The sequence below is a fragment of the Lytechinus pictus genome, chromosome 18 (genome assembly GCF_037042905.1).
Source record: "Lytechinus pictus isolate F3 Inbred chromosome 18, Lp3.0, whole genome shotgun sequence".
Taxonomy (NCBI): domain Eukaryota; kingdom Metazoa; phylum Echinodermata; class Echinoidea; order Temnopleuroida; family Toxopneustidae; genus Lytechinus; species Lytechinus pictus.
Window position 1 is genome coordinate 17,620,450 of NC_087262.1, and position 18,120 is coordinate 17,638,569.

Here is an 18,120-nt window from a genome sequence, read left to right on the forward strand (position 1 = left end):
GTTTGTCTAATTATCATGTATACTAATTCACAAACCATCATCTGCAAAGATATCAAGATGGTTTTCATCTATTGAATGACCCTGTTCTTCATTTATTTCTATTCAAATTTCATTTTCAACTTTAATTCATCTCTATAGCATGATATTTACCACAAACTCAAGACCATAAAAAAATTCCTTACACAAAATTTACAATACTCCACATATACAAATGGAGATAAAGTTTAGCTAAGTGGACAAAGCATCTTTATCTTGAGGGGAGGTAGAACTTGTTTCTACAAAGTTGCATTACAAACAGAAAATTGCTGAATAACGTAGTAATCGATATGTTGATAGTGGTGGTGGAGATCTTTGTTTTGTTTTTGTGGTTTTTTTAATCTCTAAGCATAAACTCTCACCCTGCAAAGAATGGCATCTGGTTGATCGGTGCATTGTCTAGCGTGACGGACACCGGCCGGCCGTTGGGTCCAAATGCCTTGCCAGGGATGAGGCGGCCATTATCATCGACGTAAGGATCTCCAATGTTGTATGTCTTTCCATTGAGGGTGATGACGGGACCGGTTGAGAGGCGGTTAGGGGTGGAGCTTAGAAGGGGCGGAGCCGACTCCACAGTGCTCTATGGAAAGATGTGATGAAAGACATCCCTCATTCAATCAAATTCTAATAAATTTATTTTTATTTATATATTTTTTTAAATTTACTTTCATGTATTTTAAATACAGGCCTCTGCCAAATGATTCTGATAGAAAATAAGTACTAGCCGAGAAATGAGCAAGATAAAGCATGACATTTCTTTGCTTATTGACGGGTCTTTTTCCAAGCAATAACAATACACATTCCCATACACTGCCATCTATGTTGTTCTTCGATGTGCTCACTATTGATTAGGTTTGCATAAATTTACGAGATATTGAGCTTCGATATGCTTGACTTCTCATGAAGTTATTGCTTGCTATGACTACTTGAGTTTAACTCTAAAATGTAGGTAATCATTTAAAGTCAATATTTTCAAATTAAACACACAATAAAATGGCCAGTTAAATAGTTTGCAAAAAAAATATTCCACACCTGGGGTGTTGGATTTCTTGAATTAGCTCAACTTCCAATCCATAAATTAGAGGAACCAAACAGGAAAGAGAACAATTTGTGAGTCATACCTGGGTAGTAGCTGTGATCATCTCTCCCTCGATGAGGCTCTCATCTGGGCGTCCAAGGGGTGCATTGTAGTCCCTGTTGAGGGTGCTATTCCTGGAATCCATGGTGCTGTAACCGGTCGGGCTGTAGGCGGGGCGACCCTTGTCGTTCCCATAGTGACCAGACAGGGATTCATGACCGGTGTAGTAGTTCATGATCTGTTAGGGTGGGTGGGTGGGTGGGGTATTAGAGTTGATTGAATAGGTGGTCAATAGAATGTTTTCCTAATACATTAAAGTAGGCCTGTCTATTAACTGATTCAAGTGTGTACAGCATGACAGAGCATTCCTATCACCTGTTCGCAATTAATAAACTACAATAGCGCGATAAAATACTTGGAATCCATTTGCATTCTTTATTTGTTGCTATGTCTTGCAAATCTCTGGTTTCAGGTTATGAGAACCTTTGTTTAGAATGTATGCATACAATTTGAACATGTTATCTTAACAGGTCTATTGTTTGGATTGTTACGTCAAGCATGTTTATTATTGCCTGAGATACACCTGACATATCATGAATGATGATTAACAATACCTGGATTCCAGTTAGTCTGTAGCCACATACCCTTGGGTTTCATATAGTGCATAATACAGAGTCTGAACTAAAAGACTACATTTACTCATGTACAGTGAATGGTATTAGACAGAGATTTGTCATCATGGGATATTTCTTTATATCAACTTGCTAATAGTTTCCCCCCATCTCTTACTGGTTCTCCCCGCATCCAATCCTCCTCCCAAGATCGGCGGTGGTCATTGACGACGGAATCATCGCCCATGGTTCTGATCTCCTGTGGGGTTAGTAGAGACTGGTCACCTGTCATGGATACGTCATCCCCTGTAATACCATATATACATTGCATACATTGATTAATCATGAAAATCTGGTTACCAGTCTATTTAGAGATTGAATAGGGTTCCTGTAATACACACACGTATACATTGAACACACTGATTAATCATGGAAAACTAGTTACTAATCTGTTTATGAGATTGGAGAGATTTTCATACATACACTTGGATATGTACTTCACTATATTAAAGGGATACTCCGGGCTGAAAATATGTTCAATCTAACTAAATAGAGTAAAATTCACAGAGCACAGTGCTGAAAATTTGATCAAAATCGGATAACAAATAACAAGCTTTTTAATTTTAAAGATTTGCATTATTATATGACGTCATATCCCCACTTGTTCTTTTGTATTTTATTATATGAAATTAGGTTAATTCAAAAATTTTCTACAAAGAACTAAAACAATTGGATTGGCAACTGATTAAGAGCATTCGTTATTTATTGCTGTAACTTATTTCACCAAAATGGATACACATCATTTACACATGTATGAAAAAATGAAACAATTATGATTTCATGTAATAAACACAAGAAAAAGGAAAATGGGGATATGGGGATATGACATCATCAGCCCACCTAATGAATATTCATGATGATGTGCATATAACTGTTTTCACAATATATTGATAAACTTTAAAATTCAATAACTATGTTCTTTGTTATCTGATTTTGATCAAATTTTCAGCATTTTTCTCTGTGAATTTTACTATATTTATCTAGATATAAATTTTTATCTTTTATTTATCTAGATATAAATAAGTGACATGTCTATATTGATCACCTGCTCATTAAGACCACATTAATAGTTTCAGTTGAACATGGTTTTATTTGGAGTATGCCTATCAGGAAACCTACACATAAAGACCCCTTCTCTGGCTGCCAAGCAGTCTTTCTACACAGGTTTCAGGTTATAAAAAAACACATCACCAGAACAAAATCTTGTGTACCAGTTATTCCATTTTTTTATAAGATTTCCAATGCCTGTTTTATCCTATAACTATTTCAAAGGATATTTTGTAATAATGGTAATTTGATGCTAAAATTCCAGATCTTGATTTTTTTTTTATTCAAATGATGTGTCTTTTACAGTGAAAATGCTCATTAAATGTTTCAATGCAAATGCATGATCCTATTTGTGTGGACTTAATACCACTTCAGCATGTTTATATTTTGTGTGACTATATTTAATTATGAATTTCTTGAATGAATACAAAATGCAATTCCCTCTTTTACAAGAAGAGTTGAGTTAGTTTGTTAAGTCAATGCATCACCATGCGTTTGTATGATTCATTAATCAAGCATTAATCACATGCAATGAGATAATTGCCTATTTTTTATAATAAGAGTATTTTGAGGTATGCATGAATTTTTTCATTCAATCATATATATTTCTTTAATGGTAATATAACTTTGAAAATTAAACAAATAAACCAATTAATGAATTTACGCATATCACGTGACTGGTCATGTGATATGATCACATGTTAAACTTGCACATTGTCACAACCTCTCAGTGCCCGACTTTTTTTTTGACCTCATCTTTTTCTCATCCATTTTTCTGCTTTCTGTATCTTTGCCATGTGCATTAAAACATTCATGACTCTTCTAGATGGTACTACGTTCTAATACATATATGCTTTATAGGAGAAAAGATGTGATTTAAATTACATATCTATTTATAACTCATGAATGAAAAGGTCTTATCACAAGACCACAAGATTGATGCACATTCAGGTGTCCCTAAAATAACAAATACGAAAACTAAATATCGGAAAATGTAAGTGAAAATGGATAACTAGAATTCTATACTAGATTTCCACAAGTAAAGGGTGCAAATATTGGGGGGGGGGGGTCCTAGCTAATAGAGATCATATGGATGTGTTACTACTTCTAAAACAATGTATAAAAAAATAGTCCTACTCCGTATCTATGGGAGTTATTTGTGTGTAATACACAGGTAAAGAATTTTAATTCAAATAGCTTCAATCAACATTTTCTGCTAATTCTGTTTAAAAGTATCTCCAACAAGAATGAACTATCAATAATTGGTATGCTTTGAATATCACCCCCACTGCCGAAATGCTTTTTAAAATGCCAGATGAATGCTTGGGCAACTGGATATCCTCCCAAAATAATTTAATAAAGAAATGTTTTTTTCTTCAAATAAACAAATAAATCCACATACTATCAATGTTACAATGTACTAATGAGGAATGGACACTGATGAATGAGTGAGAACTAAATTCTAGATGGAAAATCATAGCAATGACGATAACTAAGCAGCCCAATCTGAGCCCCTACAGACATGAATAATATATTTTAAATCTAAAACTATCATACACATCAAGAAATGATTATAGAAATTCATGGATCTTCATATTTTCCTTCAGTATATTAAAACTACAGTATATAAATCGTAACAGATAACTTGTCAATTTTTTTTCATACAAACTCATATCTCAGTACGCCTTAATACCAACATTCGTACAAATATACGGACATGTATGCGCAATGGAAAGGGGGAGGGTTTCTTTTTTTAAGTTTGACCAATTAAAATCAACCTCATTGGGGTTTTTTTTAGAAACAATGGAGAGTGTATGTGAGTACCTATATCTGGGAATCAGATTCTTACATGTATATCAAATTAGATTCCTTACTTAACCTACATCACAATCGTACAAAGTTCACAACAATAACACACTTTATCTATCTACAATGTACTATATGTTACACGTCATATATAAGTGAATAATATTTAATATCTTTCTTAGAACTTGTTTGGGTTTTTTCTTTATAATTAAAAAGAATCATTCTCAGAATTGATATACTATTCTGGAAATGTTGAACAAATTAGGTTACAAGTATTTCAACATTTGTTGATAGTCTTGATAGTGTTGGTAACATAATTTATCATGAATGGTGGGATAAAATACTGAAATAATGGCTAAAACTAATAAATGGGGAGTAAAATAATAAAACATAAATACACATTTTAAAACTGGAGACAAACTTAAAATATCCACTGCAAATTCGGTAACTTACATCCAACTAAAAGTTTATTGAGAGGCAGTGAATATAAAATTTAAAAAATAAAATAACCAGAAGAAAAAAAGTAGGTTAGTACACATGTAGCATATAAAATGTGTTAGAAAATACATGCACATACACAATAGATGTGAGATCAGTCAGAGAGTACATCTAAATAAGAAAATTAATATAGAATATAAGAAGTACAAATAAAAAGCTTGGGTATTTACGTTTAAAAATTAAACCAAATATCTTGTGAACTTCATCATCAGGCAACTACTTTTGTCTCTGTTTTGTTCTTTTTTTTATTTAGACATTTGTGTATGTGTCAGTTACATAATCAATACCTGTTTTTTTTACAAAAACAAAAAAATGTTCACAAAATTCTATTCTCATTCATTCCTCCATTGTGTGCTATTAACAAGACTTTATGTAACCAATACTACACAAATCAAAAAAGAAAAGCTAATTTTGTTTTAGTTCATTGTTAGTCTCAGATGCATCACTAACAATACATTTGTAGAACCAGTAAACATCTACAAAACTAAAAACATATGAACATATTTCAGAAAAATACAAGATACATGACAAAGCACCATTGTTAGTAACAAGTCAACAAGTCAAGATAAGTGTTTACATGCCCCCAAACTTATTGAATTCACATTATTTCAAACCCAAAACCCTCTTGGTTTAATGACCATGGTCCATAAATATGCAGTGAATGAATATATAGGTATGTTCTCATCATTAAATTTTTAAAAAGTATTAAAATATCATTAACCCCTTGACTTCCAGTACCAAGTGGTATGTATCCAAATCCTATGGAAATTCTATAATTTGGTAGTGAACTGGTTAAATCAATAAAATTGTCATGCTTATATATGCGAATATACGGCAGATGACTTCAAATTTGTATGAAGAAAGTGAATAATGTGAGGAATATGTGTGCAAGGCCAGCATGTAAATAACATTTATATGAAAATGAAATGGTTGCAATGAGATTCGGTGATGATACAGGAGAAATTAAAAATAAATTAAAAAAACAGCCAGAGTAAAATATAAAATGAAATAAATGAGAAGCCATGAAACCATACAACAAATGGAGCATACAGATAAAAAGTCAGCATATAAAGACACAGTTTCCAGTTTTAATATACTTGCCAAACTTGCCCAAAACAGTATATTGTCAATCTATTTCCTCTTGATATATCAAGAATAGTTACCCAATAGTCTCAAATCAACACTACTCAATATTATCAAAACATGTTTATTTCTATATAAAGATGAAGGCAATCTATCAGTTGTTCAATTCAAAGTTACACGAAGGGCACATTGGTTGTTGTGTATTGTAGGATTGTATCTTCGATATTTGTCTTCAAAAAGTTATCGGCTTATTTTTTCATTACCGTTTTTTTTATGTAGACAGATGTTTCAGCTGTATTTTGAAGGAAAAAAATTCATTAACAAGATTTGAGTTGAAGACTTTGTTGATATATACTCTTTGATGTACCAAGGCCAAGTATCTCTTAGCCTTCAAAACGTCCCTTCCCCAAACATTTTAAAGATGGCCAGTGTTGCAGTGAGAATTGCAAACAAACTCTAAAAATTAAACGCAACTTTATTGAAGCGTATATGTGATATTTGCGATTGATTTCTTGAGTTGCCCTTATTAAACACGACTCTTTTTGCAATACAACCCTAGAAGCCAAATAGCCTGCAGGGCAAGCTGGGCAAGTAAAATAAAGAGGAAATTGCATCCATGACTTGCAGACACGTTCCAAGACCGATGCAACAATAAAGCATTTCAACCTACCGGTACTTTCTATACACAGGAGAGAAGTGTGGAGATGGCACACATATTACCGCAGAAATGAGGGGGGGGGGGCCAAAAGACAAAGCATGATCGTCAAAATAATCTCTGCAAGAGGCATACTCAGACTTTTTCTTTTTAATTCACTCAGTATTCTATGGGATTGAACGACTAATACACATCAATTTGTGGGTATTCAAAACAACTAGCAGTGTTGCCACATGGGTAGGGGGGGTTCCAATAATCTAGCTCTTGGATCTAATAAATCTATCTAATTCTTTGCTTCAATTTTATGTTTAATGACCAAATAATATCTGGGCATAAAGCAAGAGTTGATTCACTAAAGAAATCATAATTTGTTTTAATTTCTTACAAAAATCTTTTAAGGATTTTTACATCTGAATTGCAAGCAGCAATCGGTAAAGTTAAACATGCATTTCCGTTTCAAATTGGCAACACTACTAGGGTTGCATGATTGCAGACAAGAAAACAAATTGAATTTTAAAACTCATTATTTAAATCAAATGAATCTTAAAGGAACTCTTTTTTAAAATCATTTGACGAATGACATTCTACACAAGCATGAATTTCCTACATATCCATGCATGGTATTGATAAAGCTAAAGAATACAAACACCTGAATTATAAATATGTGTGTACATCAATATTTTTATTTAAAAACTCTAAAGACAGCTTCACGAATGAAATATTGAAAGCAAAGAAAATTCAAAAAGTAAGCAGATGATAGAATATTCTGGATAATGTATTCATGAATTTAAAACTAAAATAGTGTCTAAATCTATCCAAAAAATAAGAAATACAAAGAATTAAAATCTAGAAAATCAAAAGCACCTTATATTATATATTATAAATATTGAGTTTGATGACATATGTTTGATTTCAAGTCTACATCATGTCTATGCATGTATTTAAATATATTGTTAGTATGCGAATCTACAAATAAATACCTCATAATAGCAAAAACTTTAAAATAATCTTGATTAATCAGTTTTATGCTGCAATTTTATTTTCTTTTAGATTCTCTCTATAATTGGAATTATACATTTCATAATATATCCTCAATTTACAGGTAAAATATAATCTAGAAAAACCAAAGCAAAAAATAAATTCATAAAATTTGTTTGTACTATTTTGTTCTTTAATCACAAATAGCGTCCTCCCTTATTAATGAAATATAAGCATTTCATTGTTTATAAAAAAATAATTTATAGGGGTATTTTATGTATTAAAATCAACTTTACATCCAAACTTTAAGACATATTTTACATTTATAATGAGACAGTCTTTGTATTAAAAAATATGTCTAACATGGAAACAGTCTGATCCAATGTAAATATCTTTTCTTATTTAAATTGAGTGAGATGTTTGGTGATGCAAATGATATGCAAAACACTCCAAACCAAAGATGTAAGAAAATAAATGCAGCTGATATGGAATTACATTAAATGCTTTGCACTTCTAAACACTTTTGAGCTACAAAGCAAATCAATAATGACTTTCTATCAAAATGAATTTTCCCAGATTTTTCTAAAATCATTTGCAGGCTAATATGTATATTGCAGTGCTGAACTAAGAAATAGAATCACATCTTTTTCAAGAATTCATAAACTGCTTGCACAACCAATAGAAACATGTGCTATAGAATTTACATATGTTTCTATGGGATCTGTGTGAACCTAGACCTCTGACGATCTGGTGAAAGAGGGCATTTACATTTGAAGGAATCATCTCATTTCTATTTCAGGAGACAGGAGGGGTAAGGGAGGGAGAAGGGGTAAGAGTAAGAGGGGGGGGGGGTAAAGAGGATATGGGAGAGGGGTAAGGGACAGAGGTTAAGCAGAAGGGGTAAGGGAAAGGGGTACAGGAAGAGAAGAGAGGGGTGAGGGGAGAGGTAACTGAGAGGGGTAAGGAATGGGAGCAATAGAGAAAGGTAAGAGAGAAGGGGGTACGAGAGGAGGGGATAGGGAGAGGGGTAAGGAAGCGAGGTAAAGCAGAAGGGGTCAGGGAAAGGGGTACGGGAAGAGAGAGAGGGGTGAGGGGAGAGGTAACAGAGGGGTAAGGAATGGGGGCAATGGAGAAAGGTAAGAGAGGAGGGGGTGAAGGAGGAGGGGAGAGGGAGCGGGGTTAGCATGACGGGTAACGTTCTTACCTTCATCTTCGGTATCAGACATGAAAGTAACCTGCATAGTCTCTGGAACTTGAACCTTCAATTTCTCTTCGGTCGGCTGTAGAGAAATAAATGTCATTATCGAAACTGAAGTGCTTTCTTCAAATCCTTCGTCAACTTCATAGACCATCAGGAATATAATGCAAACTTTTCTTCTTTGCAGTAGGTCCCCTTTTAACAAATATAAGCAACTGATCATACATCGTACAGTTGATATTAAGATGACTAGTCCATTACCTGCAACTGCATATCACACACATCATTATACATATAAACCCTGTGATCAATGGCTAAACTTTTTGCGCCAGGGCACTGTTCCTACAGAAATAAATTTATCCTTGTGTTTTTGGCTTTTTATGACATGAAACATGATTTCCATGACTTTTATGAATCATGTTAAAAATCCAACAAATGGGGAACTTCAAATTTTCACAGATGGTGAAGGAATCAAACTTACAGAGATCACAGTGCTTGTTTCCGTGGTAACGATGGAGAGTGTATTGACAACCGAGATGTAACCAAACCTCTTGGCAATTCCTAAAGCCGTGTAGCCGTTCTAAAAATAAAACAAGAGAAAAAGAATACTGCTATTAAAAATGGAAATGCAAGAGTGTTAGCATTAGTGTAATGAAATACATGGGAGTATGTCTTCTTTTGCCCAAGTTAACAAAACGTTATGTGTGTAGTTTCAGTATCTTCTGAATTTAATTCATAATCACCTTTATTTCGTACAACGTTCATCTCTTTTCTTTCTAAATGAAGACCATTATCACGATTCTTGAACCCACCTGAAAGTTCCTTGGGAAGTGGGGGGAGGGGGGTATTCACAAAGAGTTACATCAGACCAAAGGTCATGCCAATGAAACACATGATATTCAATATTTTATACTCTCACTGATGAACTGAATTATAAAGACATGAAGATTACCTTCTTGTCAAGAGAATATTACTGTACAAGTAATGGGAAAGCATGTCATTGACATTCCAGTAATGTAACCAAACTCAAATTAGCTGTTTTATCAGGTTCCACTTAATGTTGTAGGATGTTGATGAGATAGAACATTATCAAACAGGTAAAAAAGGACAAACAGACAAAAAGACAGACAGACAGACATACAAACAGACAAGCAAACTCACATTAGCTGTTTCATTAGGCTCCACTCAATGTTGTAGGATGTTGATGACATTATCAAACAGTAAAAAAGGACAGAAATACAAACAGACATACAAAACAGACAAACAAACTCACATTAGCTGTTTCATTAGGCTCCACTCAATGTTGCAGGATGTTGATGACATTATCAAACAGTAAAAAAGGACAGACATACAAACAGACATACAAAACAGACAAACAAACTCACATTAGCTGTTTCATTAGGTTCAGCCTTATGTTGTAGGAGAATGTTGATGATAGCAACATGACCTTGCTGTGCACCTTGATGTAATGGAGTCAAACCATGCTGCAATCAAGATAAAATGAAATCAAGTTAAACCCATTAACTACTGAACAATCTTGAAGTCTTCATTAATCTGTATTCGCCCCTCAAATTGGCAACAATTGATAATCATTCAACCCACTTTCAAAGTCTCAATATAGAATATGGATATAACAAGATTCAAAATGAAGGAAAATAGCAAGATACTATAAGTTGCCAATTGGCACTTGAATAATATTAGTGATTTTGTTGCTTTCATTGTATTGCTATTGAGGAGAGGATCAAGGTCTTTATTCTAAAATGGCATGACATATTGCACTGAAAATGTTTTTTTTTTCTTTCCTAATCATATAAACTATGTGTGACTGCAAACATTCCAGATGAAATTAAACTGCAAATATGTTTGCAATTCATTGGTCAAGCCTTACACATGGGTAAGATGACAAAAATGAAAGAGGTAGAGAATGAAAACTTTTCTGGGGAAACTGAAAGTTGAAATTAATCTTTCAATGATATTTTTCCATTCCTGGGACACACGAACAAGTCTGAACTTTGGCTTTGTAATGTAAGCTTAGCAAATTCTTGGTACATTCGAAACCAAATTTTCTACATTCTTATCTCACTTCATGACCTGCCAAAGCTGTGATAATATGAGAAAATTACAAGTTTACAAATGAAATAGAAAACAAAGCCAAATCATTTCAGGAAGGTGCAACTTTTATATTTCATGGAATTCTCGCTACCCCAAATAGCGCTTTCGCCGAGATCCGGGAAAAATCCTTGTAACGCGCATAGCATTATGGGATAGCTTTTCGGTATTACAACTTCCTGTTCGGAAGTCCAATGCACTGTTTTGCAATTCAGATCAACAGTGCCGCCATCCACAACAACACAACGTTGCTTTCGCTCGGAAAGTTCGTGATCACAACCCTCACTTTCACGATACAGTTTAACGGCCTTTACTGCTAAAGTCACTAATTCTGCCCGACGCTTTCCATTGCACGGTATTCCTCTGTCAGTTAAGATTTGTTTAAGTTCCGAAACTTATTTTTTATCCATTTTGTGGTCGACGAAAAATTGAACGGAATGAATGCTGTAGTGTATATAATTAGCGTCTAGTCGAATACGATCGTGATGTCAGGTCGATCGCTAAATGCAAAATTTTAAGATATTCATTTTTCGTTTTATTTTTTTATAACCAAATAAAAACATGAATAAAAATTATTTTCACGTGAAATATATTTTGTATTTTTATTTATAATTCAAATGGAATCAAAACTGACCAAATTAAATAAAAAGTATAATCTGTACATATTACGCTGATTGGCGTCGATTTCAGCGTGGTGGAAAACTCAGTATCGCGAACCTCGCGCGAGCATGACTCTGAACCGGAAGTGGTGATGACGACCCGACGGAGTGAAAATTATCTCGTCTCGCGCATTATGAGATTTTTGTTCCTATTTGGGGTAGCGAGAATTACACAATGCAAATACAAGAAACCGATCATGAAAAACCATGAAAAGCATGATCCATTCCTAGCAATTTGTAAAATACAATGAACGTAAATCACAATCTTCAACTGACCTTAGTCTTAGCCTGGACAGCCGAACCATGCTCCAACAGATAGGTGACGGTCTTCAGGTTGCCATAGTGACAAGCAACATGGAGTGGGGTGTAGCCGGCCTTGGTCTGAGGGTCAATCTGGGAGCCGTTGTCAAGGAGCATAGCGACGGCTTCCAACTGGTCTTCTTGTGCAGCAAGATGGAGAGGGGTCAGTCCGTTCTGGAAGAAAGAATTATCAAAGGTTATGTAACCTGTGGGATTTCATGCTATTCTATACATAATTGCCGAGGGAACTTGAGTTTGAAACGAAGAAAAATTCACTAAAAATTTGATGTATTCTGAATTAGGGACCAAGATGGACCACAACAAACTCCAGCAAGTCCAGCACTGATAAATGTCATATTCTTCAAGTTTTTAAAGTATGGATATGTGGGGCTACAGAATCCTAATTTTATTTTGAAGATAAATCAGTAGAGGTGCCAGAATACTGTGATGAGTCAAAGGTTAGGAGTGGCCAGCCATTGCATGCAAACAATGACACTCCATCCCCAACTCTTTGTCTGAACAAGAGTTTTCAGCATCAAAAGCACCACAATAACACAAGCGATGAGAACTCAGAATTGCAGAACAGCTACGAAGCTCTGCCCTACATACCTTGGATACGACGTGTTTCAGCACCACTATAAAACAACACAAAGCGATGAGAACTCAAAAGCTGCAGAACAGCAACGGAGCTCTGCCCTACATACCTTGGATACGATGTGTTTCAGCACCACTATAAAACAACACAAAGCGATGAGAACTCAAAAGCTGCAGAACAGCTACGGAGCTCTGCCCTACATACCTTGGATACGATGTGTTTCAGCACCACTATAAAACAACACAAAGCGATGAGAACTCAAAAGCTGCAGGACAGCTACAGAGCTCTCTCCTACATACCTTGGATATGATGTGTTTCAGCACCACTATAAAATAACACAAAGCGGTGAGAACTCAGAACTGCTGGGGCCTGTTTCATAAAGGACTTACAACTGTTGTATCTTTGCCATAATGGCAAATACCATGGTAGCAGGGCTCAGCAGCCAATCAGAATCAAGGTGACCATGGTAGTTGCCATAATGGTAGTTACAACAGTTGTAAGTCCTTAATGAAACGGGCCCCAGAACATCTACGGAGCTCTGTCCTACATACCTTAGACATGATGTTTGGCTTGGCACCTCGCTCCAGGAGCAGAGCAAGCATCTCAGTATGACCCTCTTGAGCTGCAAGGTGGATAGGACTGATGCCTTGCTTGGTCATGGCATTGGAATCGGCACCGTACTCCAGGAGTGTGGTGGCGACGTCCATCTGGTTCTTCTTCGCAGCGATGTGGAGAGGAGTGAATCCATTCTATATGGCGAGAGGGAGAATTGAGCTTGATAATAATGGTCTTTTAGGGACATTATTCCACTTTCTTGTGGCTCTATATCTTGTCTAAACCAGAATGATGTTTCAATAAGCTGTTTTTTATATTTACAATTCAATTTATTCATTAGGTAAAAAATCACATGAGTAGATATACATTGTAAAATGTGAGGATCAAACACCCTAGGAATGCCAGAGGCTTTTGATAAGTAATGTATGACTGATGACCCGCTCTTGTGTGAAAAATCTAATTCTCAATCATTTCTCTTCTAATCACCTCACGTTGAAGTCCAATCTTCATAGATTTTTTGGAAACTCTAATAAGAAGCATCTGAATTTAAAGCTTATATGTCAGAATTTCATTGGGATATAGGATATGCACTTTTCCTGAATGTACAGTGGATAGGAAATAATTCCATCATGCATGGTAACAAAAGACTAGGTTGCGTGGGGAAAGGTAAGTGCTTAAGGGGCTAGATCAGTGATGGCTTCCAAGGCTTCTTGATTCAGGTAGTCTCCTTTCAGGGATTTTTTGCAAGTGATACTTTGAATCATAGTAATGAGTAGCCATTCGATAAGATGATATAGGTAAGTATGCCGCTGTGTAGTACCACTAAATAAACTTCTACAGAAAGATTAGAGTACGAAGTCAGGTAAAAAAAATATTTTTCATTTTGGGAAATACTTGGGAGTGGAAGAAAGTAGTAATTTCTTGGGGAAATTTCAAGAGAGTTGGCAGGTCTTTCTTACCTTAGCAGTCTTGTGTGGAGAGGCACCCTGGTCCAAAAGCAGCATAGCAACCTTAACATTGTCATAGTGAGCAGCAATGTGTAGAGGAGTCAAACCATTCTATTAAAAAAAAGAAGAAATATAACCATAAAGTCATTTAAACATTCACATCCATATTTTCATAGTATAGTAGATCAATGCCAATGTTCCACATATTAAACACTGATGTGCCCTCCTTCCTTTAAAAACAAAAGTAGCTTGATACACAGCATTTATATATGAGAAGGATAACATTAGCATGTACTGTTATGTATGGACCGCTGGTAGAACAATTACATTAATAAAGTGACGAGCCTGGGTACATAAAACAGTATTGTCATCACTGATTGTAATTCTGGTATATCAACTGATTTTGACGAATGACCAACAACTCACCTGAGCAGTAGCATCAGGACTAGCATAGCGACTGAGGAGAAGCTGAGCGACATCATAACGGCCGTACTTAGCAGCTACATGAAGAGGAGTGAAGTCTTTCTGCAAGGGGGGGGGGGCATTAATACAACAATTAATACAATAATATGGGGGCATCTTGGTCTAGTGGTAAAAACTCCTGTCTTTCTATCTGAGGGACGTGGGTTTGATTCCTTGTCATTGCGTGTTTTTCATTGTCAAGAAATTTACCAACATCGTGCTGCACTCAACCCAGGTGAGGTAAATGGGTACCGGTAGGAAGTAATTCCTCAAGAAGCTGTAGACTAGCTTAGCAGGGGTAATATAGCAGCGCCTTGAGCACCTAACAAGGTCGATACGTGTGCCATATAAATCCTATATCATTATTTTTATAATAAACAATGTATGCATATTCACCACTGGCATATTTTCATATCAAAATGTATTTGGGAAAGAAAAGAACAAAGTGTAATATTAAGATAGCGAGTTAAAAAAAATTGGAGTGTTCAGGAGGTCAAATACTGGTATATTGGTATTGCTTATCCAATGGTGTGAATAGAATATTCATGAATACAATCTTTCAACATTTAAGATTCTTTGTTTAGTTTTTAAAGCTCAGCATGGCTTATCTCCATCATACTTGTCAAATTTACGAAATGATTATAACCCACCCCGTAACCTTCGATCAAGCAAACAAGTACTCCTTCAAATTCTTAATACCCACACCAGCTTTTATGGTAGCAGATCATTTGCTGTAGCTGGACCAACCCTTTGGAACAAATTACCCCTACATATCAGACAGGCATCCACTTATTCAACTTTCAAGTCCTTGCTCAAAACCCATCTTTTTCTAAACTCATAACTAGGTGAAGTATAGGTAATTATTTTATTGGTAATAATTGTAAGTTTAAATATTAAGTAATTCTGTAATTCACAAGTCAATTTTCTTTGTTTGTATTATATGTATTTTGTTTCCTTTATTGTAAAGCGAGTAGAAGAACTTTCAGTTTATTATGCGCTATATAAGAGAAGTATTATTATTATTTTTATGGTAAAGTACAAGTTGTTTTAGTTATTGATACCAAGCCTTATGAAACGGAGTAGTGGGAAGCATTTCATGAAACAAATAATCAGTGATTGTCACCAACTATAGTTATAAGCTACTGAAATTCTCGCATCTGATTGGCTCAGAGCAAATTTGTCAATTAAAATCGCTAACAATGAAACGCTCCAATGAAGATTTACCTTGGTTGTCATAGAGAGTGTGGCGCCGTTATCCAACAACACCCTAGCAACGTCTTCCTTGCCTTCGCGAGCAGCGATGTGCAGAGCAGTGTAGAGATCCCGGGTCTGGGCATCGGGAGACGCCCCGTTGTCGAGCAGCAACTTGACGATCTCCGCGTTGCCCAGGCGAGCAGCGATGTGGAGTGGGGTCTGGTTCTCATGGGCACGGGCGTCAACCTTTGCCCCGTTGCTTAGCAACACACGGATGACCTCAATCTGGTTGGCTCGGGCGGCCAAGTGGAGAGGAGTCTCGCCACGCTATGATACAAGGAGATTAACATTTAGCATGGGAACAATAACATTTGAACAATTAATCAAGCTCACTCCTTTTCTAATTTAAATTGTTTTTCAAAAGAAACATTATAAAAATTAAAAAGAATTGTCTTCATAAAAAGGAAGACTGAAATTGACATCTGTTTGATTGTTATACTTAGTATATTCCTCTTTCATGAGTATCTCTAAATATTAATATTCAACTGTGATTTCATTTCACATAAATGATAAAAATGTATATTTGTAACAAGGCATTGATTTGGTAAAATTTATCAACCCTATACAGTTTTATCAGATAGCATAATCGTTGTTGCTACTGCTTTTAATAAAGAACAGTATAAAATGAAAAATCCATTAAAATAAACAACCCTTTCTCAAAAAGATTGACCAAGACAAACTATTTGGCCGAGTATCAAAACCTACCACATTGGTCTCGTCAACACCTCCGCCGTTTTTGATGAGGTACATCACGATGTTGATATTGCCCATGAATGCGGCAACATGCAGAGGAGTAAGGCCAGACTGTTGGGATGCAAACAAACAAACATACCAAACATGGAAATGGGTAGGTGGGACTGGACTAAAGATGAGAGAGGTACAAATATAATTATGTAATATATGTCAATGATGAACTCTGCTGTCCAGGATGCTGGTTCCAATCAATCTATCCTTTCATTTCAATTTCCAAAATTATTTTTCCAAATTTCTAATTTTCATTTTTAATTTTGGCAATTTACTTTTTAATATCAATTTCTAATCTCTTAGTTGTTTTTTTTAAATCCAATTTTCACTTATTCATTTTTTTCTATAGATTTTAGCATGTTGCTTGAAATCATTACAGTTACATCTCACTGATTGAATTTTTTCAATTTATTTATTTATTACTTTTACTTTGTTTGGGACCAGTAACCATGACAACAAATCGGCATGACATCAATGCTAACGCACTTTATATACCGGTCTAAGAATGTATTAGTTCATCTGATTGATATCAAAGCAGATGTAAACTACACATGGATTTGTCCATTCTTCGAAAAGGGGAGTATATATATATCATCCTAATGATGGGATATGAATCTCAACAATTCCATATACAAATGAAGAAGTACATGTTTATAAAATGCAAGTAACACTTTTGGGGTCACACTATTAGAGATCAAGATTTAAATATATATGTTAGTCTCAACTATTGCACATTATTTGAATATTCTAGTGATCTAATACACAGGATTCTGGATCAGTTGAGGTAATAGAATATGAAGGAATTTCTTAGGAATCTACTTCAATCAAATGAGCAGATTCTAAAGCAAAAATCACTCTGTAAATAAGCCAAAGAATTATCTGACTGTGATCATAGAACCATGCAACTTGGACAAGAAGAATATTAACCTGAAAGTACTACTCCCAAATAGTTACGGTATTATCGGTAAATACTAGACTAAAAACTTTGAATAGCCATTTGTAGAAATTGAATATTGCTCCTCCATCTAAAAAAAAAAAGGTAAAGTACTGAATAGTATTGAAAACCCACCCCAAAATGAAACTTTATCAACATGCCAAGATAAGCATGAGAGTCCCACAATTAGGGGCTCTTGCCAATCCCCTAAAATCTCCTTCCCAATCCTGCACCACAGCATATCCCCCATGTACATGATACACAACAATCTATTGCCAAGCAGTGAACTCCTTATCTAACATCTCACACATTGCTGGCCTTTGTGCTTAATTCACTCTTTTTTTAAGTACGGAGATACATGTATATGGGAGGGTGTCCACCCCAGAAAAATGTTAATTTGAATAAATAGAGAAATATCAAACTAATAAAACGCTCAAAATTTCATCAAAATTGGATGTAAAATAAGAAAGTTATGACAATTGTTTTTTGCTTATTTTCACAAAACAGTGAT

At 35.1% G+C, this 18,120-nt stretch overlaps 1 protein-coding gene across 50 annotated transcripts in view; it reads right to left on the reverse strand.

Moving 5' to 3' along the window:
- The window catches only part of LOC129281864 (ankyrin-2-like), a 117,718-nt gene that overhangs the window by 68,799 nt on the left and 30,799 nt on the right, over positions 1-18,120 (reverse strand). For 42 of the 50 annotated variants that reach the window (XM_064112834.1, XM_064112867.1, XM_064112865.1 and 39 more), the window contains 13 exons: positions 16,637-16,735; positions 15,902-16,198; positions 14,642-14,740; positions 14,228-14,326; positions 13,265-13,462; positions 12,095-12,292; positions 10,436-10,534; positions 9,532-9,630; positions 9,057-9,132; positions 6,890-6,898; positions 1,904-2,031; positions 1,158-1,352; positions 399-616 (listed from right to left, as the gene is read on the reverse strand). In XM_064112834.1, coding sequence (XP_063968904.1) covers positions 399-616; positions 1,158-1,352; positions 1,904-2,031; positions 6,890-6,898; positions 9,057-9,132; positions 9,532-9,630; positions 10,436-10,534; positions 12,095-12,292; positions 13,265-13,462; positions 14,228-14,326; positions 14,642-14,740; positions 15,902-16,198; positions 16,637-16,735 — 1,814 coding nt within the window. The remainder of the gene's footprint in view (positions 1-398; positions 617-1,157; positions 1,353-1,903; positions 2,032-6,889; positions 6,899-9,056; positions 9,133-9,531; positions 9,631-10,435; positions 10,535-12,094; positions 12,293-13,264; positions 13,463-14,227; positions 14,327-14,641; positions 14,741-15,901; positions 16,199-16,636; positions 16,736-18,120) is intronic. The other 8 variants (XM_064112866.1, XM_064112856.1, XM_064112840.1 and 5 more) reach the window with 1 other exon arrangement.